The 26,788-nt window shown below is 47.2% G+C and overlaps 1 protein-coding gene across 1 annotated transcript in view; it reads left to right on the plus strand.

The window, feature by feature from the left end:
• KCNK10 (potassium two pore domain channel subfamily K member 10) overlaps positions 1–24,808 on the plus strand; it is a 145,996-nt gene extending 121,188 nt beyond the window's left edge. Inside the window, exons 5-7 of the mRNA XM_075531621.1 lie at positions 16,640–16,826; positions 22,099–22,241; positions 24,188–24,808. Of these exons, the coding sequence (XP_075387736.1) occupies positions 16,640–16,826; positions 22,099–22,241; positions 24,188–24,808 (951 nt within the window). The remainder of the gene's footprint in view (positions 1–16,639; positions 16,827–22,098; positions 22,242–24,187) is intronic.
• Positions 24,809–26,788: the final 1,980 nt, after the last annotated feature.

A 26,788-nucleotide genomic window follows, 5' to 3' on the forward strand; every position in this document is an offset into this window, starting at 1 on the left:
AAGGGATCATCTGTCCTGCATTCCCTGTGTTTCCAGTTTCTATCTGTAGCAATGTATATCCTTTGGTCTAGCCAGATTTGTAAGGAAGAATTGGGATCATGATAGTGGGGGGGGGAGGAAGCATTTAATAACTAGAGGAAAGTTGTATGTTTTATCGTTGATACCCTGCATCCTGACGGGCTCATCTCCTCCCCATGACCCTTCTGTAAGGGGGTGTCCAGTTGCCTACAGATGGGTTTTGGGTCCCCACTCCGCACTCCCCCACATTTACAATATGATTTTTTGTTCTTTGATGCCTGGTACCTGGTCCCTTCTACACCTCGTGGTCACACAGGCTGGTGTGCTTCTTCCATGTGGGCTTTGTTGCTTCTGGGCTAGATGGCTGCTTGTTAACCTGCAAGTCTTTAAGACCCAGACGTTATGCCTTTAATAGCCAGGCACCATCAGCTTTCTTCACCACATTTGCTTATGCATACATTTGTCTTCAGTGATTGTGTCGGGAAGGTGTGCATCATGGAATGCCAATTTAATAGAACAAAGTCTTCTTGCATTGAGTAAGTACTTGAGTGGAGGTTCGATGTCTATCTGCTGCCTTAATACTAAACCTATAAATATTTGCACATAGATCTATTTCCCCACCATCCTATATAAGTATATTTACATATGTACATGCCTATATTTAGGCCTTTCCAGTTTTTCATGAGTCTTTTTGAAGCCCCTTTACATTTATACTGTATTAAAATTCCATACTCTAAAATCCTCAAAGTTGGCTTCTTGTTGGAAGAATAATTTTATTTCTTTTTTTAAAAAGGATTTTACCTGAAACAATTATTCTTATGTTTTCCCTCGGTGCTAAAAGAGAAGGGCCAAATGTAGAAAATGCAGTGTTCTGAGAACCCAGGAGGAAGGAGTTCATTGCCCAATGAGGAGATGTGTGTGTAGATAAATAACTGTGTGGGTAGAATAATTCTATCCACAGAGGCTCGTGCAGAAAACTAACCAGAAGGCAGAGAAGGCTTCTCACAGGAGGTAATCTCTGTATTGTGTTTTGAGAAATCAACATGAGTTTGACTCACCTAAAAATGGAGAAGAATATCCTGGCAGATGGAATAGCTTTTAAAAGCATGGGATGCCACAACCATGCCGCATTGGAGCACCAGTAAACAAGCCTGAACCTCCGAGGGCAAGCTACAAAATAACCCTAAAGCAAGGGGTAAGAGGGGGGACAGCATGCTTGCCATCAGCAGGAGGGACTCCTGAGCAGTTCCGCTTAGGAAGAGGAGCTTGTTCAGGCAGCAGGCAGGATGCAATTATCTGAGCTGGACCAAGACCAGGTCCCATTGCTTCCAGGGACCATTGGAACATGGTCCAGGGATCCTGCAGGCTCTGACGAGGCCCATATTTCTTCCTTTACAGAGGGAATATCTCCTCTTTCTCTTGTCTAGTGTTCTTCCAGGACATAGTCGTCACCCCACTCCCAAAGGGGAGGAAGACAAACAGTGTGGTTTTCAAGGGACTTGTGTTATTTCACAAGCGAACCACCACGAGATTCATGAGCATCTGATGTTTCCTCTCTTATCATGAATTTTTAAAAAATGTTATCCACTTTCCTCTTATAATTCCCCACTGCTTTTCTCCTGTAAAGAGTTACAGTCTCCAAACCCGAAAGGGCAGTTCTACCTTGTCTTGAAAGGGTAGTTCTCTGTGAGTTGGCTTCAGCTCGATGGCAGTGAGTTTGTTGGGTTATGTCCTCCTTTTCTTTTTTCCGGAGGTTCCTCCGGAGTTCCAGGGTTGTTGCAGGGACATTGGGAAACTTTTGAGGAGCACAGAGAGGCAACTAGAATCCCATGTAAACTTTTGTCCAATGAGACCCCCCGCCATTAACATGGTATGACTGTATAGCTGCATCCTCTCTCACGTGTCTCTAACCCAAACACCTGCAATTCTCCCCTCCTCTGCTCCTCCACCTCAGTTTCCCTTTCCGCAGTTCCTTTCAGGGATTGCTCCATGTGTGTGTGTTAGCCAGGGTTGACTAGAAAAACAAATCCAGAGAGACACTCCTATGTGTGTAAGAAAGAGCTTTATAGACAAGAGCAATTGAATATTGAGAAAATGTCCCAGCTCAGTCCAGATCAAATCCAGATCGGATATTAGCCCATATGCCTGATACTAATCTATAAAGTCCTCTTCAGACTCACAAAACACATGCAATGATGCCGCATGCAGGAAGATCACAGGCCAGTGGGTGGAAAGTCTTGTGGACCCAGCGGCAGTGTAAGCATCTCAGCACTGGCAGGGGTCTGTCTCTATGTGGCTCCTTCAGCTCAGGGCACTAGTATAACTCCATGTGTCTTCTTAGCTGGAATGTCTCTCAGGGAGTCTGCTTGTGTCCCAACTCCAATGAGCTATTTATCTCCTTGGCAGCTCCAAATGAGGTCAAGAAACTCCACTCCTTCACTTGGAAGTCTCAAATTGACAACAGATTATGTAACCACCACAGTGTGCTTCTCTCTTTCCCTACTTTAGCCTACGCTTCCCCATCAGTTCTTTCTAGACCACCAGTCACTGCTCTGAGCACCAGCCCCTATCTACAGAGTGGTTGATCTCCTTCTGTCAGCGGGAATCTAAGGAGTCTAGAGCCACTCTTCCCGTTTATACTTTATCCCCAGTTGGTGCAGCCCCTTCCACATCACAGCTGAGAAGAGCTCGCCCCCACACCCCCATCAGTTGTAATTGTTGACAAGACCTTCCAGAGTATTTAGGAGTGTCCTAAAGACATTACCCAAAGTGGAACCATCATGCCTGTTGCAGCTCGGACTATTCTTGGAACCTAGAAATCCAGGGTGTCATCTAGGATCCAGTAGGGTCATGTCCCATTCCTGCCCCCAAGTGGCTGAGCCAGTTTACCCGGTCACTCTGGTGGGGTTGTTCTAGGTTTCCCCCAGGCATATAGTTTATCTACAGTGAATTTAAGCAGGGAAAAAAATGACACATTAAGAAAACAACTTTGGCTATCTATAGAATCCTTGGGATGGTGGAGGAACAGACTTGGGAGCTGCAGAGCTAGGACCATTCCCAGAGTCATGTGCTAGAACTGGTCCTGAGGAAACCACTACTGGGTCTGCTTGACTCGTGTGTAGCAGGTCCTGCTGACCCCATGGGTGTTCTGACCTGGCTGCTGCTGTGAGAACCACCCTCGTAATTGCCTGTGGACATGGGACATGGTGCCACCACTGTAGTCACCAGTCCTGGGATTGATGCCAGGTGGCCTCTACCAAAGAGGTATCTACTGCTGCCCACCACTCTGCCTACCCATGGCAGCTCCCACCTGCTGCCATTCAATTCAACCTGGATCAGGGGCAAGGTCCTCCCTCCTTGTCTCTACACCACTCAGTATCCAAGCTCTTTGACCTCTTTGTTCAAGAGCCTTAGGAGGATCCTAGACCTTTGAGAAGGAGGTTTTAGAAGTTTATCCATAGAGATGCCTCCTTGCCTATCACTTGGGCCACTGTTTATCCGATGGCTCATGGTATTGGAGTCTTGACCTTGTGATGACCACATTTGCTCTCTGACAGCTATCCAGTCAGTGTTTTCAGTCAATGAGTTTCCCCAGAAGAGATGGATGAGTTGATCCCATGATGTATAATGGAGTCCCAGGGTGATGGAAACAAGTTAACATGTTCTACTGCTAACCGAAAGGCTGGGCATTTGAGCCCATCCAGAAGCACTTTGAAAGGCCTAGAGGTCTACTTCTGAAAGATTGGTTAAAAAGAAAAACAATTTAATTATTCTATCACATTAAGAAGAGTTGTGCCGTCATCACCACAATCAATTTCAGAACATCTTCTTCTCATACTCATTGTAATTAGCACCCCATTTCCCCCAACCCCCTGCCACGCCCCCTGGGTAATTATTAATCCAGTTACTGTCTCTATAGATTTATCTACCTTGGATTTCCATATATAGAAAATCATACCAAACACTAATAGGAAGCAAACAACAACAAAAACCAGGAGCCCAACAATAACGACTGGAGAGCACACAGAAAAAACTCAACTGAAAGAAAGCAGAAAACACTAAAAACTGAACCAACTCTAAAACAGGTCAAAAGGGAGATAAATAAGGTATTACATTTTAACCGAACCGCATCGGCCATGACTGACTGCACATTGCTCTCTGTCTGAGACCAAGGCTATCCCCATCCCCGGATGTGATCATAGGAGATCCACCAGCGGCTTAATCTATGTGGGAAACCTGCAAATGAATTCTGGGCTTCCGCGGTTTTCCTTAGTCTCCTGCAAACCTGTGTTCATAATTTAAATTCTATTACCATTCCCTCCTTTGGATTTGGGTTTTATTACAATCCTTGGATCACACAGATAGAGTTAGTTGATCGCTCACTTAGGTGGCTGCTTGTTTTAAGACAAACCTTTAAGATCCCCGATACTATTCTTTCTGAAAGCCAGGTACCATCTGATCTCCTCACCATCCTCTGCTACAGCATCCACATCTTCAGCGATCTCTTCATGAGGGCAAGTGTCAAGTAGGGCCATGCTATCAGAACGAATTGTTGTTAGGTTAGAACTACGATTGTGAACCCCCGCGTCCATTGGTTTATGCATGTCATTGGTTCGCTTTAGAGCAGCGGTTCTCAACTTGTGGGCCACAACCCCTTTGGGGGTTGAACAGCCCTTTCACAGGGGTCACCTGATTCATAACCGTAGCAACATTACAATGAAAATAATTGTATGGTTGGGGTCACCACAACGTGAGGAACTGGATGAAAGGGTTGTGGCCTGAGGAAGGTTGGGAACCGCTGCTATCGAGACAGCATTATCATTTTATGATCGAGAACGCTGTAAATCATCTCCCTGGGCTTAAAGTTGTTCCATTCAGAGTGTCATTCATTTAGCCGTGGTACAGATGAAAAACCAGTGACTGCTCCATGGCGCACAGTTCTACTCTGAAATACGTGCGTCTCCATGAGTCAGAATTTTTTGGATAGCAACGGATTCAGTTTAAGTATATAATAGGGCTCTATTCTAAAATAAAAAGTGACATTTGCATTTGAAATGGTAATCTTGTGCCTGCTACCACTGTCACTTATTTTCAAAGATCCTGGCATCATGTTTAGCTCAGGTAACTCCTTAGAAGCTACTAGAAAGGATTCACTTTCAGGTTTCAGTCTTGGCAGGGAGGGTCCTGCCCGATAGACTGGAACAGGGTACTCAAAAACGTCAGATTTTGAACTCATTGGCTCAAACACAAACCCAAGACATTTTTTGGTGTGCATGTGTGATGGGGTCAAGTAAAAATATATTTCACTTATTATATTAAGCTCTGAACATAATTTAATTTCTTTTAAATTATCAACTAAAAATAGGGACATTTATTGTGGTTGTTTAATAACCCAAATGGCCTTCCATTTCTTCTAATCCAATTCCCGTGGGCAACACTCCTCCTTAATAATCAGTGCCAATGACTTATCATTAATTCCACAATCCATATCAATGTAGTCTAGAGCTTCCTTGAAACATCCATATAAAATGTCACTGAGATACAAAGAGGGTGACGTCTTAATGTTTTACTTCTTTGGATTCTAATGTCATTTGCAATGGCTACGCAGAAACCCCCACACACAAGTCATGACGAAAAGGTTTGTTAAAGAGTTAAAAATGTGTGATACCATTGAGAAACGCTCAGGGTAGTTGTTTACCAGAACATGACACACAGTTTCAGGTTTGCTAATAAATGCCCAAAGGGGCATACTACGCTGCCATTATCTTCACCTGGAAGGCCTTTAGCTCAAGCCCTGTGGATCAGCAAACCCAGCTTCTTGAAGTAAGTGCCCAGCGGCACCCCACTCCAGTAAGCTTCCGCCAGAAGACACTCAGCTCCACTTCCTTGAGTCAGAAAGCCCAACTTCCTGAATTCAGTACCCAGAGGCACCCCACTCTGCAAATCAGCTCCCTGCACGGAAGCACTCAGCTTCACTTGCTCTGGGGGTTGGGAAGCCCATCACGGTTCCATGCTCTGGTCCTGGTTCTGCTGCGGCTCCTCTGATGGCGTAGCTGTGTCCTGGATCCAGAAGGTTTACTGTGCAGGAATCTCAGGTCCAGAGGACACGCCCCACTCCTGGCCCTTGCGAGTAATGAAATCCCTCCCTGCTTCTCAGAGGACTCATTTTAGACCCAGCAGGATGGTACCCTAGGGAATCCTGTTTGCAGTTACTCACTGGGGAATCCTATCAGTATCTTCCCCACCTTCTTACCAGAGCCTTCATCCAAGGAGAAGTTGTTAGTGGGAGTTAGCATCTTTGGTGAAAAAGAGCCCCATTAAATAATCCATTAAGTAATCCACAGCCCTCCTTGATGACTCTGCCACGAGGTGATGGTGACCACTTGGTCAAGGGCAGGAAGGAACGGATGTAAGTGAAGCCTGGCCTCATTGGGTGTGTTGGCCACCTGTCAGGGCAGTCCCTTGGATTGATTTACAACAGCACCTTTTACTTACATAGGCATCTCCAGGTAGGGACAATATGTGAGTGGGGATGTGGTAAGTAAGCAGCTCAGCAGGGTCGTTCATTTCCCTGCCAAACTCTCACGATCAGAAGCCCTTTCCCTTCACTTCTCTCAAGCTGTGATTATATATTTGTTGTGTGATTATTTATTTAGTGCCTTTCCCCACTAGCTCTATGAGACCATCATAATTCTGTTTGGTGCCCTTTGGTCCCTGGATGGTGCGAATGATTAAGTGCTTGGTTTCCATCCAAAACGTTGACGGTTCAAACCTACCCTCAAGCATCTCTGAAGAAAGGTCTACTGATCTGCTTCTGAAAGACCGTAGCCACGGAAAACCCTATGGAGGCAAGGGGCTTGCTTGAGTCAGAATTGATTTGACAAGACTGTTTTAGTTTGAGTTTTGCTTAGTACCAAAGAAGAGGAAGTGGTAGAATAGAAAAGTTGCATCGTTCAATTTATTCACAGCTTGGAAAATACCTCGCTGAAGAAACTTGGGTAGTTCTAGCTCATTTCTTTTGCGTTCACTCAATTCAGGGCTTCCCAGGTTAGGATTTGTTTCTGGGAGACTTCTCATTTCCCCAAAGGAATAAGGGGGAAGAAGAAAGAGTCGATGGCCCATAAGTCCAAGAGACAAAGGCGGTAGGAACTACCAGGAGGTGGGACGTGAGCATTCACCCTATCAGGGATCTGTCGGCAGAACCACTGTGCGCTGCTTGGCCAAGGCACTGACCTTAATGGCCAGTGGAGGGAGAAGAGTGAGTCCACCTTTGAGGGTCGATAATAGTACTGCTGTCGAGTCAGCCCGACTCCTGGTGACCTCGCGCACAATGCAGTGAATCCCTGCCAGTCCCGTGCTGTTCTCTTGATCAGTGGGTTCTCACGGACTCATCTTCAGAAACAGATCACCAGGTCTTTCTCCCGAGTGCACAACAGCTTGTGCCGTGTAATTGTCTGCTTGTGTGTGCATGATGGGAGAAACGTCAGGCTTTCTACTCCCAGGAAGAGTTCAAATCTCGCAAACCCAAAGGGGCAGTCCCGTCCTGTCCAGTCGGGTAGCTGAGAGTGGAAATCACTTCGATGGTCTCGAGATTTGGAGGGCGAGTGATGATGTTGGCATTGTTCCTTGTGTGGCTGAAATCTGGGTAAAATAAAATTGGAATCCGGGCAAGCTGGCCAAGTGTCTGTCAGGATTTCCAGGATTCCTTTCAGTGATGTGGCCAATCAGCCGATGTCCCCTTCCGCTTCTTTTCGTGTATCTCCCTTTGATGCCTCAACTTCAGCCGAGATCACTTCTATATGCTTCCTGTGTAAGATGCTGAGACTTTCATGTTGTGTGGCCGCTTGCCTGTAGCTTCTAAACCCTAAGTTAGTCAAGATTCAAAGCGTCTTCCTCACATCAAAGACCCAAAGAGCCTTCCTGACAGTTGGTACATCTTTATCTTTCACAAATCAGAGCGACAAGGATTTAATTCTTCTTTCTTCTCACTAACCTCACTGCCATCGAGCTCATTCCAGTGCATAGTAGCCCCTGTGGAGCAGGGTAGAACTGCCTGTGGCAGCCCTTCGTGGGAGTAGAAAGCCTCTCTTCTCCCTCTGAGAGGCTGGTCAGCAGCTCACCTTGTAACCACTACACCACCGGGGCTCATTGTGCACCCAGTCTGCCTCCAGTCAGCATCAAGGCTGAGGCTCCGTGGACAGCTCCGCCAAGACTATTTCAGCCACACTCAGTCCAGCTCCTACTAGATCTTCTGGGTTTGAGCAACATATTTTACACTTTCTTTCTTCTGCTTTTTTAAAAAAAAAAAACTGCAGTGTCCCTTGTGATTAAAGAATGTCCGATACTTAAAAACAAACAAAATAGCCATCTTAACAATGATGTGTGAAATAAATTCACTGGCCTGATTTTGAATGCAAAAGCCCGTGTCCCAAGGGAGTGTTCTGCTTAGATATTAGCAGCCACCAACTTTCAGAACACAACACTTGGAAAGATTTTAGGTAAAGTCTTCCTGGAGAAGAACACTTGAAGATGTTTAAAACTTATTTGTGGATTGAAAGAATCTATGTATTTTTTTCCATCACAGGTGTGCCTACTTTGGAGTTTCGGGGTTAATACAACTTGTTTATAAAAAAGTCTTGCAACGATCTTTGTGCTGCGAAACCAGCAGAGCACTGAATTGGCTGGCCATCTGTTAGATGCTGTCGTGTCTCAGAGCTAAACACAGTTTTTGTTTGTTTGCGCTGGGCTTGTCTAAGTTCAGATCCATGTGTCTACCCTGCTTTTGAGTGGGAAAATTTCACTCAGCTCCATGGAGACTTTCTGGTGTGTCTGCCCCTCAGACGTATTCAGAGTCAGCATCTGCCTGGGAGCCCATCGTGCACCCCATAGTTTATAGAATTACTGCCGATAGTGGTCTGTTCATTGTGTTGTTGAACCTATTAGCCCAGAAGCAGACATTTGATGGGGGCGGGGGGGGGGGAGTCTTGCAGAAAAACAATAAGAGGAGAAAATAAAGTCAGTCCTTTTGAGAGGTAGTTCCTTTTATCTTTCTGTTTGGAGAAATTATCCTCAGTTCAGTTGTATTACCATGGTGATGTGTTTGCATTTCAACCAAGCCTTCAACTCAAGCAATGCTTCTTGTCTAGCTCCTGTCCCGGGCTTTTTATTGCCAGTGTCTTTATTATTTAATAAAATCCTCATCATCCTGGCGAATGAATCACAGCAGATGCAATTTCTCAGGCAGACTGTGAGCTGAATTGCTTATCACAGAATTCTAAAACCACCCATAAAAGTGAAAGCAGAAGAGAGAGGTGCCGACAGGCAGTGAAGAAGTGGCGTGCGGAATGAGCCTGCACTCTCTCTGAGTTCCAGGAAGAAAGCAAAGGCAGCCGGGAATGGCAGGCTTCAGGAGCCTTAGTCTTGGGGGTTAGCCTCTGAGGTCGGACCCACGTCCATACTGCTGCAGCTGTCAGCGTCCAAGTGCTCGCCTTAGGACGAGTGCTTAGAGATGGCTCTCCCCAGTTTACGATACTTACTTGGTTCTTCCTAATCCTTGCACGTGTCATTTTGATCATGATAGAAACTTTCAAATATTCCCACAGTGGGAGCCCAAGGGTATATTTTTGTTTGTTTTTAATCATACTCTTTGTATAAGGAGATGGGAATAGCATATGCATCCCAAATAGCCAGCAAAATGAGAAAACCAGCTTTGGATCGAAATCTACGACCACTCTACCCTGTCAGCCCAGATGCTCTATCTAACCATCTCTGCCCAGGAACAGTTTGGTTAGCTTTTGCAAAGCTCTCTGCTAACTACTCTGCTCACTGGTAAGTAGGCAACACCGTTTTGCCTGGCAACCCACAGTGGAAACCCAGATGGCTTTTCTAAGTGGGGTGAGGCGGGGAGGCGAACGAGCAGGGAGAGCTGGGTCCACAGCCGCTCTCTGGGCTTCTCTGACTTCAAAAAGCCTCCTCTACAGTTCTTGTCAGTTTCCAAAGCATGATGAAGAACGAGGGGAAATTAATTGGAAGCCAAATAAAAAAGCTTCCAAGATCATGAGCTCAGATTGCCTGGGAGCACAATTTAGAATTAGCATAGAAGGACCTTCCCCTCCCCTCGCCCCCCCCCTCCACCTCCCGCCTCCCTCCTTTGAAAATGAGTCTGTTAAATGACATCATGCATCTAGGAAGGGGTGTCCAGACTCGGGGAGACATTCTTCAAGAGTAAAATAACAAAATCAAGAGCAAACCAAACCCAGCACTATTGAGTGTATTCCCATTCAGAGCAACCCTATAGGAAAGAGTGGACGTGCCATGTTAGGCTTTCCAGGCTGCCGTCTTCATGGAAGCAGCTTGCCTCATCTTTGTCCTGTGGACTGCCTGGTGAGTTTGAACCACCAAGCTTTGATTAGCAATCCAGCACTTAACCCGTTGCATAACCACGGCCTCAACAACAAAGAACAGCCAAAATTAAACCACTGCTGTCGAGTCGATGCCGACTCATAGCACCCTTATAGGATGTGGGTCTAACTGCCCCTGTGAGTTTCCCAGACTGTAACTCTTTACGGGAGTAGAAAGCCAAGGGTCGGTTCCTACCCAAGAAGAGATTTAAAGTGTAACAACAGTGAACACTCGTGAGGGCTGTGTTATATAGTTTTACACACTTCACTTATTGGAACTTAGCACCCTTATGGAGGTGGGCCCTTGTATCTCCATTGTACGGAGGAAGACGCTGGGAAACAGAGAGGTTGAGAAACTTGCCCGAGGGCCCTCAGCTGTTTACCAGCAAGGATGGGATTTGTTTCGGGCACTCTGTCTCCAGAGTCCACGTTCGTAGGCATGCTGCACAGGCAGTGAGCAGCTAAAGGCCAGTGGGGATCAGAGGCCTACAGGAGTGTGTGCGAGGCACGTGAGAGCTTGTGGTTCCATCCTGAGATCCACTGTTTAAAATGGTCAATGGGGGCAACTGGGTTTTTAAATATCTAGAGCGCAGCACAACTATGGGTGTGCAGAATACTAGATACTGGGAAAACTTATGCCTGTAAATTAATTTCTGAGAATAGAACCAAAGTTAATACTAGAGGTTTATAATTCCATCCAAAATTAGCACATCGGGGAACACGATGCCTAAAGAGCATTGTTGCAATGAACACGTTGGGATTAGATAGTCAGGGGGCAACCAGGAGAGTAGGAGGTGTCTGAGTGGTTTGAGCCAGTTGGCCTCGGGTTCACGTAAGTGTCCTTGGGAATCCCGTCTTCTCTTTGTTGAAGAAGACCAAGGTCACAGGTCTGAGGGGCTCCATCCCTGCAGAGAGGTTTCAGATGGCTGGACATCTGCTTTTCTGGAAGGCAGCAGCTAGAGAGTGGGGGCTGTAGGTTTACGCATAAATCTACAGAAATGAGCTAACTACGATTCCTTTCTCAAAACCAAAACAAAACTAAACATTTTATTGTGTTTTAGGAAAAAGCTGACATCACGGATGAGCGTATCACTTAACATTCGTGCAACTCGTTTCAGGGCATGCGTCACCTTATCTAGAAAACCTTGCAGTTGTGTTGCATCTGGGTAATTTTATTTCAACGGTTTTATTGGCATATGGTTCCCGTAGCCTACAAGTCAATCGTCTAAATATCCTTTTAAAGTTGCGCAACCATCACCATAATCAATTGCAGTAGATTTTCTTCATTTTTGTGCCCGTTACTGGTAGCTGCTGACTACTCTTTCTAAATGTTAGGTTGCTTATTAAGTTTTTGCCTGGGGAACCCAGGTCGCAAAAGCTGCTCTCCCTGATTGGGCCTAGCGACCTCCGTCTTTGTTTTAAGCTTCCAAGACCTGCCTCCCTCCTCTTGATGAAGCCTCTATTAGCAGACACTCATCACCCTCAGCTGTGAACTTTTCTTCTGCCAGGATTTTTGCCTCTGGTGGTTGGCTCCACCATCATTTTACTTATTTCCGTGCCGCTTTCCCTGGTGTTTATTTTCCTCGCCTCGCCACCAGGCTTCCTCTCCAAGTGCGCTGCTTTGCATCAAGTGAGTGGCTTACTCAGAGAACGTTTCATCCAAATCTAAGCAAGTCCCTTCAGAGAACAAAGATGGCACTTTGAGGACTAAAGTGGGACCGACCCCCAAACGTGGTCATTTGAATTGCCTGATATGCATGGGGAAACTGGATAATGAGTTAAGGAATATCAAAGAAGAATGGAGAATTTGAATTGTGGTGCTGGCAAATATATATATATCTCGAATAGATGCTGACCTGTCCAAAGACTGAACAAATTTCCTTGGAAGATGCACCACTGGGATGCTCTTTGGAAGTGAGGAGGGCAAGATGTCGTCTCACAGATTTTGGGCATGTTACCAGGAGGGACCAGTCCCGTGAGAGGGCCATCACGCTGGGTCCCATAGAGGGCCATTGAAAATGAGGAAGACCCTCAACGGGATGAGTTGCTATAGTGGTTGTAACAATTCGCTCAAACCACAGCAACACGAAGAACGTTAGCTGACATCTGTATAGCAAAGCCGAGAGACATGGTTTTCCTTATTTGCTATAAAGCATGAATGATTAACATCAGTTTATCTCCGGGATGAGTAGGTTTGTAATAGGTGATTAATTACAATGTTTCATACTTATAAAGCTAGATAAAAAGATGAATGGAAACACACCGGGGACATTATTTTCTTCTATTATCTACACCAAGAACTAAACCAGTGATTGACAATTTTAATCAAAGAGGGAACAGGCTTATGGATTTGGCTCTGTGCGTTGCACATGGGAAGCATCATGAGTAACGTTAGCACCCCAACAGCAAGATTTGACCATGCCACCGATGCCTTTTGAGCAGCGGTGGGAATGTCCAAAGCCATTTGGCTTTTGAGAGCTGCACTTCTATCCTACTCATTGCGTTACCCATTCCTTGGATAAGGGAAATAATTTTAAATACTCTGAGGTTTTAAGTCCGAACTGTGACACATGCCACAATAGCATCCAATCCTACATGATGTACAAAACCAGAAGTTACGTGGTTCTACTACTGAAATCCAAATCCAGATGAGCATGCTCTTACAAGGACAACGTCAGCTGGGAGAGGTATGGCCATTGATGGAGAGTGGGTCTAGCTCAAGCAAGAGTGAGAGCCACACAATCAAAAGCATACCACTCAGGCTACTCAAAAGCAAGAATCAGGAAATGAGGAGAACCCTTAGCAAGGACATTCTTTAGCTACCGTGTTAGGCTTTGTGTCATCTTGCATGGCCCGGGTTTCTAAGCGTTTTGGCAGTTCAGACCTAGCAAATGGCCAGGATGTGATATAACACGATCACTTGGGTAATAGGATCGGCTGGGAGCAGTTGTAAGATTAGAGCGTGCTGGCCCACTCTTACTCAGATAAAAGCTCTGGCCTGCTCCCAGTATATAAGTAGATGCTGTGGGAAAGCTTACTTACCTTTTGCTGAGTGTGACTCATTGAACTCCAGTTCTTTGGACTTGAGTTACAGGCCTGTGATATTGCCTGCTGATCGTCATTGGCTACCATCTGACACACTGACTTTAGATTTGGCCTCCTCTGCAGCCATAAGCCTATTGTTATTATTTGGCTGATCTTGGGCTCATCAGTCCCAACAGCTACACGAGCCAAGAGAATCCTCCGACTTAACAACCTGACTGGGAGCGTGTCTGCTTCTATGACTATGTGGACCATTCTGTCTTTAAAAGGTGGTCACCTGTTTGGGAGGGTTCTTTTCCCAAAGCTTTCTTTGAAGTCTTATTGATCTCAGAGACTCATTATCAAAAACAAATTGGTCAATCACAATTATTTACATATTTTTAATTGACCTACATAATTTGACAGACCAAAATCAACTAAATTGTTTTCCTTCCCATTGTAATTATTTTCTTGCTGTTTAGCAATCTTTCTTCTCATTCTGGGATTTACAAAAATTACTCCCTCCCCCCTAAATAGCATAATTCTGTATACTGTCTAGCTAATTACTTAGAAAGGTTTTACTCTTAAGATTTTGTTTTCAAGATTGACATAAATATAAAAATCTTTGTCAGAATGAATCTATTTTCATTAATTCCAGAGACTATTAACACGAATTTATCTAAGTATCATTAAACTGATCAGAGTAAGTTCTTTGAAGGAACAGTATGTACAACCTAATTTACCACCCAGAGACACGTTATTACATTTTTATAACCCTATTCTTTGCATGCTTTATAGGATGCTTTAGAGCAGCAATTTAGAATAATTTGCTCCTTTTAGGGCCTTGCCATACCAATTTAAAGAAACAACCCACCCTTCACAGTGTAGCTTTCGAATAGACCAGTTTACATCAAGTTTTCTCAATGTAGCCTTAGAAATTCCAATGCCTAAGACAAGCAAAGAAGCACTTCTTTTTCTTGGAAGAGGAAAAAAAAAATCTATGACTGTCTCATCAAAACAAAACAAAACACCTAGTAGTCATAGCTTCTTCAGACAAGACGGAAACACAGACACGAAACAAGACAGGAAAACCCCATAAAGTCACTGGTCTGCGAGGTGAGTTCCAAATTCAGCCTTATGTTCAACTCAATATATGACAAGTGTTACTTAATGTTTAACAAAGATTACATAACCCAGTTACTTAATATGTACACAGAAATTCTTCATAAGATTCACTCACTTAAACAGAAACACAGATCCAAAATAAATCCATTAGCTTGTAGTCTCTGATGGAGGGTTTTTATTCAGAACCTTTCATTAAAACTAAGATTAAACAAATGGCCTAGGAGAACAAATGCACACGAAAACGAACCATGCACACGGGAACTCACTTCCTCAAGTTGATCATGGGAACGTGCTCATGCATCTTTGAACACCAACACCAAGAGTCACCTGAGGCCTCTCTGGGTAGATTTGAACCTCCAGCCTTTCAGGTAGCAACCAAGCACTTGACTATTTGCAATGCCTGGCGGCTCCAGCACTGCCAATGAAAAACACTGTTTCCTCATTTACAGGTAGAGTGGTCAAGCCTTTATCAATCTATCGTTGTTTAAACTCAATCCGTAACAATGGATTTTCAAATGTTTAAAAGATCCTCACTCATCATCCTCGGATGTCTGGTGAACGCAGCTCAGGAACCCACGAGCGAGCTTGGGCAGTGAGCTGTGGTGGCATGCTTATCTCAATGATCAGATCCTTCAGAACCCACCCCTCTCTGCTACCAAGCCAACCCACTCCCCGCTTTATGCCCTCTTCCCCTCCACCCATCTTCTGTAGCTGGGAATTCTTCTAGCCTCCTGTGGATTTGTGGTCCTCCTTGGCCAAGGTCAACTTCATTTGGACTGCAATCGCATCCACAGCCTCATTTACGCCTTACCACGTAAACATCACAACCATTTCATTATTTTAATTTCATTGTGCATCGGAGGGGGAGGGATCCATGGGGGTGGGGGAAGTTGCTGTTCCCACTGCCAGCATTTAGACTAACCTAATGACCTATGGGAGCATCTCCCATTGGGCTTTAGACATTTCTGATGGGCCTGCACCTGAGACGAGGCTAATCAAATGGTCCCAGGTACTCCGAGGGTCTCCGATGCACCATCAGCATGGGCATTCATGACATGAACCGTCCCATGGCTCTCAGGTCATTGATGGCTTGCTATGGTGCTTTGGGAAAAGAAATAATTTTCATGTTAATTTCAGCAATACCCATGAAGCTTTCCCCCAGATAGTTTTTGAGGGGATAGGGAGGGAACAGCCCAAATGGTGTCCCCTCCGTGCCCCCTTGGGGTGGGTTAGCAGTCCCATGTTTACCTGGCAGCCCCACCCTGTGCATCTGGAGAATGGGGTGCAGGGGTGCGTCACTTAACAGCCGTGAGAGCTTTGTGAGGCAGGGCAGTTCTGACTCCTAGCGACCCTGTAGGGGTGGGGTAGAACGACCTATTTTGGGTTTCTGAGGCTGTAAATCTTTACAGAAGTGGAAATCCTCATCTTCCTCCCGGCTGGAGTCTTCAAAGTACTGGCCTTGAGGTTACGGGCCCAGTGCATAACCCACCTCGTCACCAGGGGTCCATCACTGGGGAAAGAGCTCAGAGGTCTCAGACGCAGCACTCACTGCCATTGGGGCAATTCTGACACATAGAGACCCTACAGGACAGAAGAGAACTGTTCCCCGTGAGTTTCTGAGACTAACCGTTTACGAGAGTAGACAGCCCCGTCTTTCTCCCAAGGAGCAGCTGTTGGTTTCGAACTACCGGCTTTCCAGATCGCATCCCGACCCGAGGGTAAATAATGCCAGCTGAACCATGGCAGGAAGCCCATCTTGGGAAGCGATGGCATTTGTCCCACTGAGGGAGCTAGAATCCGCGTTGGTCCTGCAGTGATGACCTCCAGGGAGGGACATTCAAGAACGTGAGCTAATCTGGGCTTCCCGGCCAACCGACCTGCCGTCCACACACGGCTTTGTCGAGCCTGGGAACCAACTGCAGGGGTCTTTAGGTGTTTTTTCTCAGAAAGGGTCCATGGTGTGCTTTGGATTCGCAGGCAGCAGCCTAGGACCTACCGACACGGTTGGAAGCCATTGACGTGGCACATGTTTGAATGCTTCTTTCTTCTGATGAGTCTCTCTTTGTTCTTCCTAGAAGAAGCAAGTGACTCAGACCAAGATTCGGGTCATCTCCACCATCCTGTTCATCTTGGCTGGCTGCATTGTGTTCGTGACCATCCCTGCTGTCATTTTCAAATACATCGAGGGGTGGACAGCCCTGGAGTCCATTTACTTTGTGGTGGTCACTCTGACCACAGTGGGCTTTGGCGACTTCGTGGCAGGTGAGCACTGGGGGAATCTTGATCACCAGGGCCCCGGTACAGAAAAGAATCTGTTAGCTGTGCTTTTCAAAATCGATGTGAAACCCCGTGGTAGGGGAAGGCAGTGTAAATGATTCAGGTGTCCCTGCTGCTGTGCACAGGCTCATTTAAGACCTGCTGTCCTGGGTGTGAAAGGAACATAAAACGCCTTCCTCCCCGGGATGCCAATTGCCCTTCTCTCGTATGAATTATGCATAAGTGAGATGAAACAGCTCATTGAATGTTGGAATTCTGAACTGTGTTAAGACTCCTTGCAAGATTAGCATAGCTTGGCCCGCAGGCAAAGCTTCCTGAAGTTGAGGGAAGGGATTCTGTCCCCCAAACAGTGGGCCTGGACATCCCCAGACCCAAGACTCAGAATGAATGTTGTGACTTCCCAGGTGCTGAGGAAAGATACTGTCACAATGGATTCTGCATGAATGGCTCTGGAAGCAGTAACAACCTTCTTTGTAGAACGGAATGTCAAGGAGTGATGTGTAATCCAGTAAAAAGAGAATCTGCATCCCTTTCACTTGCAGGCAGGAGTTGGAAAAGGAAATGGGATTTCACTTTGTGTGCATACCACTTACCCAGAGGGTGGGGAGAAGGCAGGGATCAAAGGACTACCCTTCTGCTCTCCCAGTGGGATTGTTGTAGGTGGTCAGGCAGCAAAGTGCTTTCTACTCTAAGGAGCAAACACTCCAAATGAAAGACACAATCCGAGTTTTGAGATGTTTGCATTGCAGTTTGTGTCCATCTCGCCCAGTTTCTGGCGAAGCAGCAGCCTGCTCCTCACGTGGTGTGTGGTCCCAGCCAGGCTTCAGCTCCACAGAGTGTAGGAAGACAGGGCGGGATCTGGGGAGCAGGAAATGCAAGCCAGGAGGATGTTCAAGTCTCATCAATGGGCGTGGAGGTGCTGCTATGTTAATAGGTATAACAGATGGGTGGTTTGGCTCAACTGAGCAATGAAAAATGAAATCCACTTTGTGGAAAAAGTAGGGACTCCCCTTCTTTTGATTAATTAAAAAGTCACAGTGATGAATAATGGTTTATGAAAAGACTGGAGCCTCAGCCCACCAGCCTTCTCTGATGGGCAGTGCTGAGCCCCGTATGCAGCAGCTAGCTTCTCAACCTGTGCTCACTCTGGGCCCCCAAGATTTGGAGCGAATCACACAGCAGTACTGACAAGGCATGCCCACGTTCATTCATAGCACTATCTATAGCTGGTCTATGGGGAACTTCATGAGTTCAAATACACGTAAGGGTGCCTGGACTTTAGACTCCTTTCCACAAACATCTTTAAGGACTCTCCAAAGTATGATTTGCACTGGGTCACATCTGTTCCCCGCCCCGCTGCCTGTTCTTCCAAGACAGATTTGTACAGCCAGAACACTCTATAGAAATGAGGATGGTACGACTTCATCTCTTCTTATTTTGGACCTGCTAGTAGGAGGCATCAGTCCCTGGAGAAGGCCCTTGAACTTGGTAGAGGGTCAGGAAAAAGAAGACCCTCAGGGGGAGGGATGGACATAGAGGCCACCCCCCCCCCCCCGTGTTCACACCAGAAATGGTGTGAGGCTGGTGCAGGGCCGGGCAGTGTTTCTCTCGTACTTAAGGCCGATACGAGTTGGAACGCACCCAGTGACACATATGTCTGGGTTGCCTTCAGCCCTCAGCTTGAGGACCTCACAGACCTGCCTCAAACTGCCCAGTTGGGGCTTCTGGAACACAAAGGCCAGAGCCCTGTGTGAGAGAGATTATTTTAAAAATGGTTTTCTTTATGATTCTAATTTATGATTCATTGGTCACCATGGGGCACCACAGAGGGATCATGTAGAAGATACTGACATTTTACTTCCACTTGCCTAGCAGGGCTCAGTCATGAGGCGCCACCATTTTAACCTCTTCTCTGCTGATTACAGAGCCCTTTGTCCTGGGGTTTCCACAGTCTGACAGCAGTTAGGAGAGGCCCTTCTCCACACCTGTTTTCTGAGCTGAGGCTGGCCGAGCTGAACAGCATGCCTGCATGCGCCCTAGAAGCCCAGCCGTTTGTCATTCCTTTTGGGAATACTCTAAGAGCGAGAGGGAAGGCTGGCCGATCATGTAGACGCTATGAGAGGCCTTCAAAAAGTTCATGGAAATTTGGAATGCTAGATGCATTAAGACCACAACTTAAAAAACCCAAACAAAACAAGAGCTTCACACTTGGATATGTTTTGGTTAATGAAGGTTTTTATGCTTCCATTTAAAAAAATAAGTAGAATTCTGGGAAACATTAAATTTTTTGTGGCTAGAAAAATCCGGTCATCTTTCCGTTCTGGTTTTTTTTTTTTTCCCCACGAACCTTTGGAAGTCCCTGGTCCATTAACAAGGGCTGGCTGCGGCTGTGCTTTGGGGAACATGGACCTCCCGCAGGAGGAGCCAGTGCTGGTTTATTCTGTGGCTGGCTCAATTAGGACAGCCTGAGGAGCTTGCATGGAGTCCTTGGTGGGGCAGTGGTTATGAGTTGGGCCTGCTATCTGCAGGGTCAGCAGTTTGAAGGCACCTGAAGCTCCCCAGGAAAAAGACTGGGCTTTCTACTCCCACAAACAGAGTCTCAGAAACTCAGCGGTTTGCTGTGAATCAACACTGACTGGTTGGCAGTGAGCTTGTATTTTTTTAAAAAAACAACCGTGCAGCATTTCTCAACCCAGCCCAGGAGCCCATAGTGACTCAGAATCCCTGCAGACCAGAAGACAGAGACTCACTCACAAGAGGATGCCTACTGCATTGTTCGCCAGCGCCCTCTAGCGTCAGTCTAGATTAGGCGATTAAAAAAAATCAAGCCAGTTGCCATTAAGTCAAATTTCACCCCTGAAGGCCCAATAGGACAGGGTAGAACTGACCCACGGGGTTTCCAAGGCTGTCATTTGTGCAATCGGACTGGCCTATCTTTTTCCCAGAGAGCGACAGGGTGTGTGTGTGGGAGGGGGAGGGGGGACGGGTTCGAACCTCCAACTTTTGGGTTAACAGCGGAGACCTTAACCACTAGCCACAAAAGTTCCTCCAGGACAGGCTGGAGATTTGCAGTGCTAACTGTGTGCCCCCAGATAGCCCCACAGAGAAACCCACCGTGTGTTCTGGCCTGACCTCAGAAAGATGTGTTGCACGGTGCAGGGGCTCCAGCATATCGTACGCAAGCTGTGGAGGGGAGTTCTAGCGAAAAGCAAAGACCACCTAAGCCCACTGCGAGAATCATGCCACAAAGCCCTTTGACAACCTGGTGTTCTGATGTGAAGAAATGGCAGCGGCTGCTCACACTTTGCGGGCTGCGTGGCAAAGTGGGTTCAGCTACAGTCAGAAGAGCCAGCTGCCTTGGGGAGCTCAATCTGCATGCAGTTGGTGCCCATGACCCAGCAGGATAGCCTAATAATCGTTCTTTGTGAAATATCACAACGGCCAGTCATCTTGGAAGTGATCACCTGCCTGCTTCATCGATTGCGACATCTGTCTCCCAGTGAGAACAAGGCTCCCTCCCTCCATCTCTCCCTTCTTCTGCTCAGAGTGGGCTGGGCTTCGGAGCCTCTTTTGCATGACTACCTCAGGCAAGTCCCTATAGGAAGGTCAGAATAGACTGATTATTTGGAATAAGTGACTGCTGCTGTTAATGGAACAGCCAGTCAATTCATTCGACCTGCTGGCCAATTTGGTTTGATGGATTTTCGCTGGGATTCCGATTTATAAGAGAAAGGGATTGGGCTAGCTGGACTCCAAGGTCCCTTTCAGCTCTAGCTTATGGTGGTTCTAATTAATCGGCCTAATTGACCCTTCGTGGGAGCAGCATGTAAACACCATCCCTCAGCATTAAGTCACTGCTTCTTGGATTAAAGTCTCATTCATGCCATTATGTCTAATTTTACTCCCACACCTCCATTCATCTCTTGATAAGTGTATGTGTGCTTAAGAAGACGATGCTTCCAGAACTGCAAACCGCTTGGGATCATTTAAGGCGATTTGATTTTCTATTAAAATAAACGTAGGGACGTTCAGGGGGAAACAAGGAGCCCAGGTGGGGCAGTAGCTAAGCGCTCACCTATTAAATGAACCGGTGTTGTTGCTAGGTGCCCCCAGCAGGTTCTGACTTGTCGCAACCCTGTGTAAAAAAAAATGAAAGACGACCAGGCCCTGCGCTCTGTGTGGTTTGAGCCCATGGTTGCAGCCGCTGTGTCAGTCCCTCTTATCGAGGGTCTTTCTCTTGTTCACCGTCCCTCTACTCTACCAAGGGTGAGGTCCTTTTCTGGGGATCAGTGCCTCCTCAGGTGTCTCTCGCTCCGTCCTTGCCGCTAAGTCAAGTTCTGGCTGTACTTCCTGCACATCCCAAACTCACAGCCGTGGAGTCAATGCCGACTCATAGCCACTCCCGTGGGTTTGTGAGACTTAACTGTTTATTTTTGACATTAAGACTTCAACCGTAACTGTTTAGGGGAGTGGAAAGCCCAGTGTTTCTCCTGCGGAGCTGCTGGTGGTTTCAAACTGCTGACCATGTGTGTCGCAGCCTAACGTGTAACCACTACACCACTGAGTCGCCCTGTTCTCCAGGGCAGATTTATTTATCCTTTGGGCAGTCCATGGTATGTTCAGTAAGTATACTGCTCCAGCACCATGATTGAAACGCATCGGTTCTACGTCAGTCCTTTTCCAATGCCTAACTTTCACAAGCATGTAGAATGGTTGAAAATGACACCACGGCTTGGGTCGGGCTCACCTCAGTCCTCAACACCTGGCTTGAACCCTGCAGCTGCTCCTTGAGAAGCAGATGTGGGTCACAATCTTTGAAACCGCAGGGAACACAGACACTCTGTCCCAGAGGGTCACTGTAAGCGGGAATTGACCGGACAGCACACAACAGTGATAACAGCAGAGGGGAAAACTGACAGCCTGACTCCTTCTTTGTGCTCCAGCTCAAGGCCTTGCCAATGCTCAGGTTGAGAATAAGTGAGTCCAGTTCTCAACTCATCGTGGTTGTGACGAGCATAGTAGGCAGTGGCTGAGAATCAAAGGTGACCAAGCCTCAGCGCGGCTCCTTTAAACAAGGGCCTATCACAGCCCTGCCTCCATTCTGCTGTTCTACTGCACACGGCCGGGGTAGAACTGGTCGGTGTTACAAGTGTTGGATGCGGATGGGACCGCAGCCCCACTGTGTGGACTGCAATCTGTTTGCGCTGCAAAAACCATCTGCTAGATCATGGTTAAAGTAACGTTTGGTTGTTTTCAGGGGGAAACGCTGGCATCAATTACCGGGAGTGGTATAAGCCCTTAGTGTGGTTTTGGATCCTTGTTGGCCTGGCCTACTTTGCGGCGGTCCTCAGTATGATCGGAGATTGGCTGCGGGTTCTTTCCAAAAAGACAAAGGAGGAGGTAGGACCCCTTCCCAGGGCTGTGAATGTTCCTGAGATCAGACCCCTTCCCAGGGCTGTGAATGTTCCTGAGATCAGACCCCTTCCCAGGGCTGTGAATGTTCCTGAGATCAGGTGAACTCCCGTTATGAGAACTGCCTGTCTCTGCTCTGTGGGCCCGAGTGTTTCTTGCTAAATAGACTCCTCAGGATGTCTTTGTTTTGAATTGCTCCCTAAAAGCCAAGTTAAATGGGAGAGTGGTTATTTTTATTTTTATTATTATTGAACTTCTTTTGGCAGGCCAAGAAATGCGGTGGCTCAGTCACCAGCCCATGACTCCTGGAAAGCCTAGTAAACAAGAATTCCTTTCAGAAAAAAAAGAAAAGATAAGAACTAGAAATAGCTGAGATAGACCATGATGAGGGACAAGTGCACTAGCTCCTTAGCACATTCCTACGCAAAGAGACAGAGAACATTCACAGGAAGCCCAGCAAAGTCAGACCTGGTCTTAGGTCTCTGAGTCCCGATGGCCATGCAGTCCAACGCTTGAATCGTTCTCAGTTAAGAATGGGACCCAGGTTACCCACTAGGGACCCGCCATGGGAAAGCCATGAAAACACAGGTCCCTTTTACCCCTACCCCCTCTTTTTTTGGGGGGGGGGTTCTGATCCCTAGACACAAATGTATGTCTGTGACCAGGGCCATAGAATGTTTCCTTCCTGAGGGAAATTGATGTGAGAATTTACACAAAGGCGAGCGGAAGATGAGCCACATTGATGACAAAAAAACCCTTTCATCTTGTTTTCCTGGAAGGGAAGGAAAAGAAATGAGGGATGATGGCCCAGAAAGGGGAAAGAATTTTAAAAACAGGTTGTAAGAACAAGAAATGTGCCGAAAGAGACAGCTCTTGCAGGGGAGCTGTTTACCAGTACTTCCCAGAACACCATCTTTCCATGTCCAAGACCCTTGGGAGAGAGTTGCTTAATGGCGAATTTTCCCATATCCTTACTGGGCCCAAGTGCTAATTTTCCAGGCTTACCGAAACACCAGCAATGCAATTTCCCATTGGATTCCCCAGATAACTAACCAACCAGCTGAAAATAAGCTATTAAAACAAACAAAAACAGGGACCAACATAAATATTGACTTCTCTAAATGCTAAGATTTGACTTTTCTGTTCAGGGAAGTACACTATTGGTACTGTGGGCCCTGCTATTAAGAACCAGAACACTCTGGTGCTGAGCATCCTGGCGAGCTTCACACACGGGGAATATTGTCTGGGGGCCTTTGGCAGATGGTACCCTCTTCCTACACCCTCACAGGGGGAATTTGGTTCCCAGGTGCCCCGGTGGCTCTTCTTAATCCAGGACAAGCCTGATAGCTCATGGCCAGGGTGTGCCCTACGTCCAGGATGACCCCTTGCCCCATTTGCCTGGGCCTGATGGAGGTCCCAGGATACAGGACGTTGAGGTTTAAAGCTGGGAGAGTCCTGGGTAAATGGGGGCCAAGGGGTGTCCTTAGCCAGGTAGACGCAGGAGAAGGGCAAGGAAGAGCAAAGGACCTACTGAGCGCGGGACTGGTAGGTGAGCTGGATGAAGCTTCAAGGGCTCCCAGCTAGAGAGGGAGAACCCAGCGTAGGTCCGAGCAACGAGGCCACACAATTCAACAAGGGTAGAAATGTAACCATCTCCAAACCCCGGCGACTCCTTGGGGTGGGCTGACGGGCGAGCCTTTTGAAACCACATCAGCCTCACTAGCCGGTCTGAGACACGCGTTGAAGAGGACAGGTGACCAACTAAGGCAGAAGTAGCGTTTCATTCCCTTCCTGGGTGAACCTCCACCCCCTGGCCTCCCGGAGTCAATGCCACTGGCACCCGCCCCTTTCCCTCCAGGGCTGTGGGTGCTGGGAGGTACGAGGCTGAGAGGGCTTTCTCAACATGACCTTGTGTTCTTATGTCTCTTGGCCAGGTCGGTGAGATCAAGGCCCACGCAGCCGAGTGGAAGGCCAACGTGACCGCCGAGTTCCGGGAGACCCGGCGGCGGCTCAGCGTGGAGATCCATGACAAGCTGCAGCGGGCGGCCACCATCCGCAGCATGGAGCGCCGGCGCCTGGGCCTGGACCAGCGGGCTCACTCGCTGGACATGCTGTCGCCCGAGAAACGCTCCGTCTTTGCCGCCCTGGACACGGGCCGCTTCAAGGCCTCCTCCCAGGAGAGCATCAACAACCGGCCCAACAACCTGCGCCTTAAGGGGTCGGACCAGCTGAACAAACACGGGCAGGGGGCCTCTGAGGACAACATCATCAACAAGTTCGGCTCTTCCTCCAAACTCACCAAGAGGAAAAACAAGGACCTGAAAAAGAGTCTGCCGGAGGATGTCCAGAAAATCTACAAGACCTTCCGGAATTACTCCCTGGACGAAGAGAAGAAGGAGGAGGCGCTGGGGAAGATGTGCAACTCCGACCATTCCAGCACGGCCATGCTGACCGACTGCATCCAGCAGCAGGCCGAGGTGGAGAACGGGATGGTCCCCACAGACACCAAAGATGGGGAGCTGGACAACAACTCGCTACTTGAAGACAGAAACTAAATGTGGAGGACTTTGGACTTGAACTAAGCGTTGTACTTTTTTTTTTGGTTGTTTTTTTTTTTAATATTCACACTGAGACACGTGCCTTAAAATTGACTTTTCGTTAGTCTGAAATTTACACAGCATCGAAGACTATAATTCACCGTGCCATAAAACACCTGAACTCCTGCTCTGCCGCAAGGAGTCAAACAACTTCGCTTCCGACTTCTGAGAGCGACAGCAGGACACCAGGGGGCATTTGCATCCTGGGGAGGTGACCGCTGTTCATGGGGAGGGAGTTTTTGTGGCGATGCTCTGCGGCTGTTCCGTAGCCCCTGCCCTGGCCAGGCCCTTCCCAAAGGGCAGCTATTCCTTAGACCAGCCTTCTGAAGGGAAGAAGTGTGTCTTGTAAGTGGTGTCTCATGTCCTGAACCTACCAGTTAGTGATATGTGCACACTGAGAAAGGGGCTTGGTGGGGGTGAACTGGTAACTGTACCCTGGCTTAGATGTGACATTGTGGCATGTGCCCCAAGCTTGAATTTTGATCCCAACCGTTCCGTGCATACCTACTCTTTCGAAACTCCAAATGAATGTCCGTGGAACTCCAGAGCACCTGGACCATGTTGGAAGCCGATCCAAGCACACGCTTTCCTCTTGACAAAAGAAAAAACAAATCGCCACAGACACAACACTCTGTGGGTATCACTGTAACCAATGACGCAAGTCAACCGGGTTCCTTCTTTCTCCGGGGGATAGGGGGTCCAAATTGGCTTGCAAGCAGCGGTGAGAACTCAACCTGGTCCATGGCTAATCGTACATTCTCAATAGGTCAAGTGGTGACAGTGAACTGGTTCTGAAATAGCCACACGCTCACCTTTCCAGTGGAACTTGGGTTATTACTTGTGTTGATAAGAGGGGTGGAGGAAACACCAAAACTATTGCCTTGCATGATGCCAGCAGCTTGCTCTTCTGTCTAGCTGATGCTACATTTTGATGAAAGTAGACATCGTTCCTTTCCAGACATTCTGGGGCGGACCATGGCATCATTCCATCTCAGGGCTCTCTGTCCCTCTGGGTGTCTTAGGGTTCAACATCGTCATGAGATCCAATCTTGTTAGTTCCCAACAACAACTACAAAAACAACACAATCTCTTGAACCACCCCTTGTATCATAAAATCGAAATGTTTTGATCGCTTGCAGCTTAAGTGCCATTAAGGACATTTAAAAAAATACTCACAGAGAACTACTTAACCTATTTTAATTTTCTGTTTGGGCATTCCTTTATTCTGAAATAATCCCTACCCCCACCCCTCCTCCTCCCACCCCAGTGCCTGCTTCCTGAGTTCTTGATCTCACACTTGTTAATTATTCACATTCAGATACCAGTGTGCAAGACAAACACGAACTTGCATTTGAAAATGTCGATTGTTCCATGAGGTTTGACTGGCCAGTGAAGGAAGGTGGGAGGTGACTCAGCATAGGCTTTAGTGGGATGATTTTTAAAAAAATCTCTCAGAGAGGGGAAAATTTGGGAGCTCTCTATAGCAGGCCTTCATCCCATGTGTGCCTCAGGCTTCATGATTGGCTGAATATTGTACCGACTCGCATTTTGACCTTGGTTCTGGGTTCCTTGCAATACCAGGAAGTTGCTGGCTATGGGCTTTCAGGCTCAGTGCCAGCTCTGGGGCTTTGAGAGAACTAAGCCACAGAATGGATTTGCCCAAAGATCACACAACTGTCAGGGACTTCCAGGGATGAGCTGAAGCTTTGGGGCTTTGGGGGAAGCAGGGGCATGTCCTCATCACATTCTTGACTCCTGGTACCACGGAAGACCTCTAGGTCCACTTTCCCCCAAATGTGCAACTCTTCCCAGAAGCACACACAGTCCCCTCACCCCACTCCTAAACCTTTAGACTCCCGTTGAAGTTTTGACACTGCTCTGAGGAAGGAGCCAAGTCCACTGCTTGACTTTGAGGATGCCCTTCCTGGTACAAGGTTT

This window comes from Tenrec ecaudatus, chromosome 14, assembly GCF_050624435.1.
Source record: "Tenrec ecaudatus isolate mTenEca1 chromosome 14, mTenEca1.hap1, whole genome shotgun sequence".
Lineage (NCBI taxonomy): Eukaryota > Metazoa > Chordata > Mammalia > Afrosoricida > Tenrecidae > Tenrec > Tenrec ecaudatus.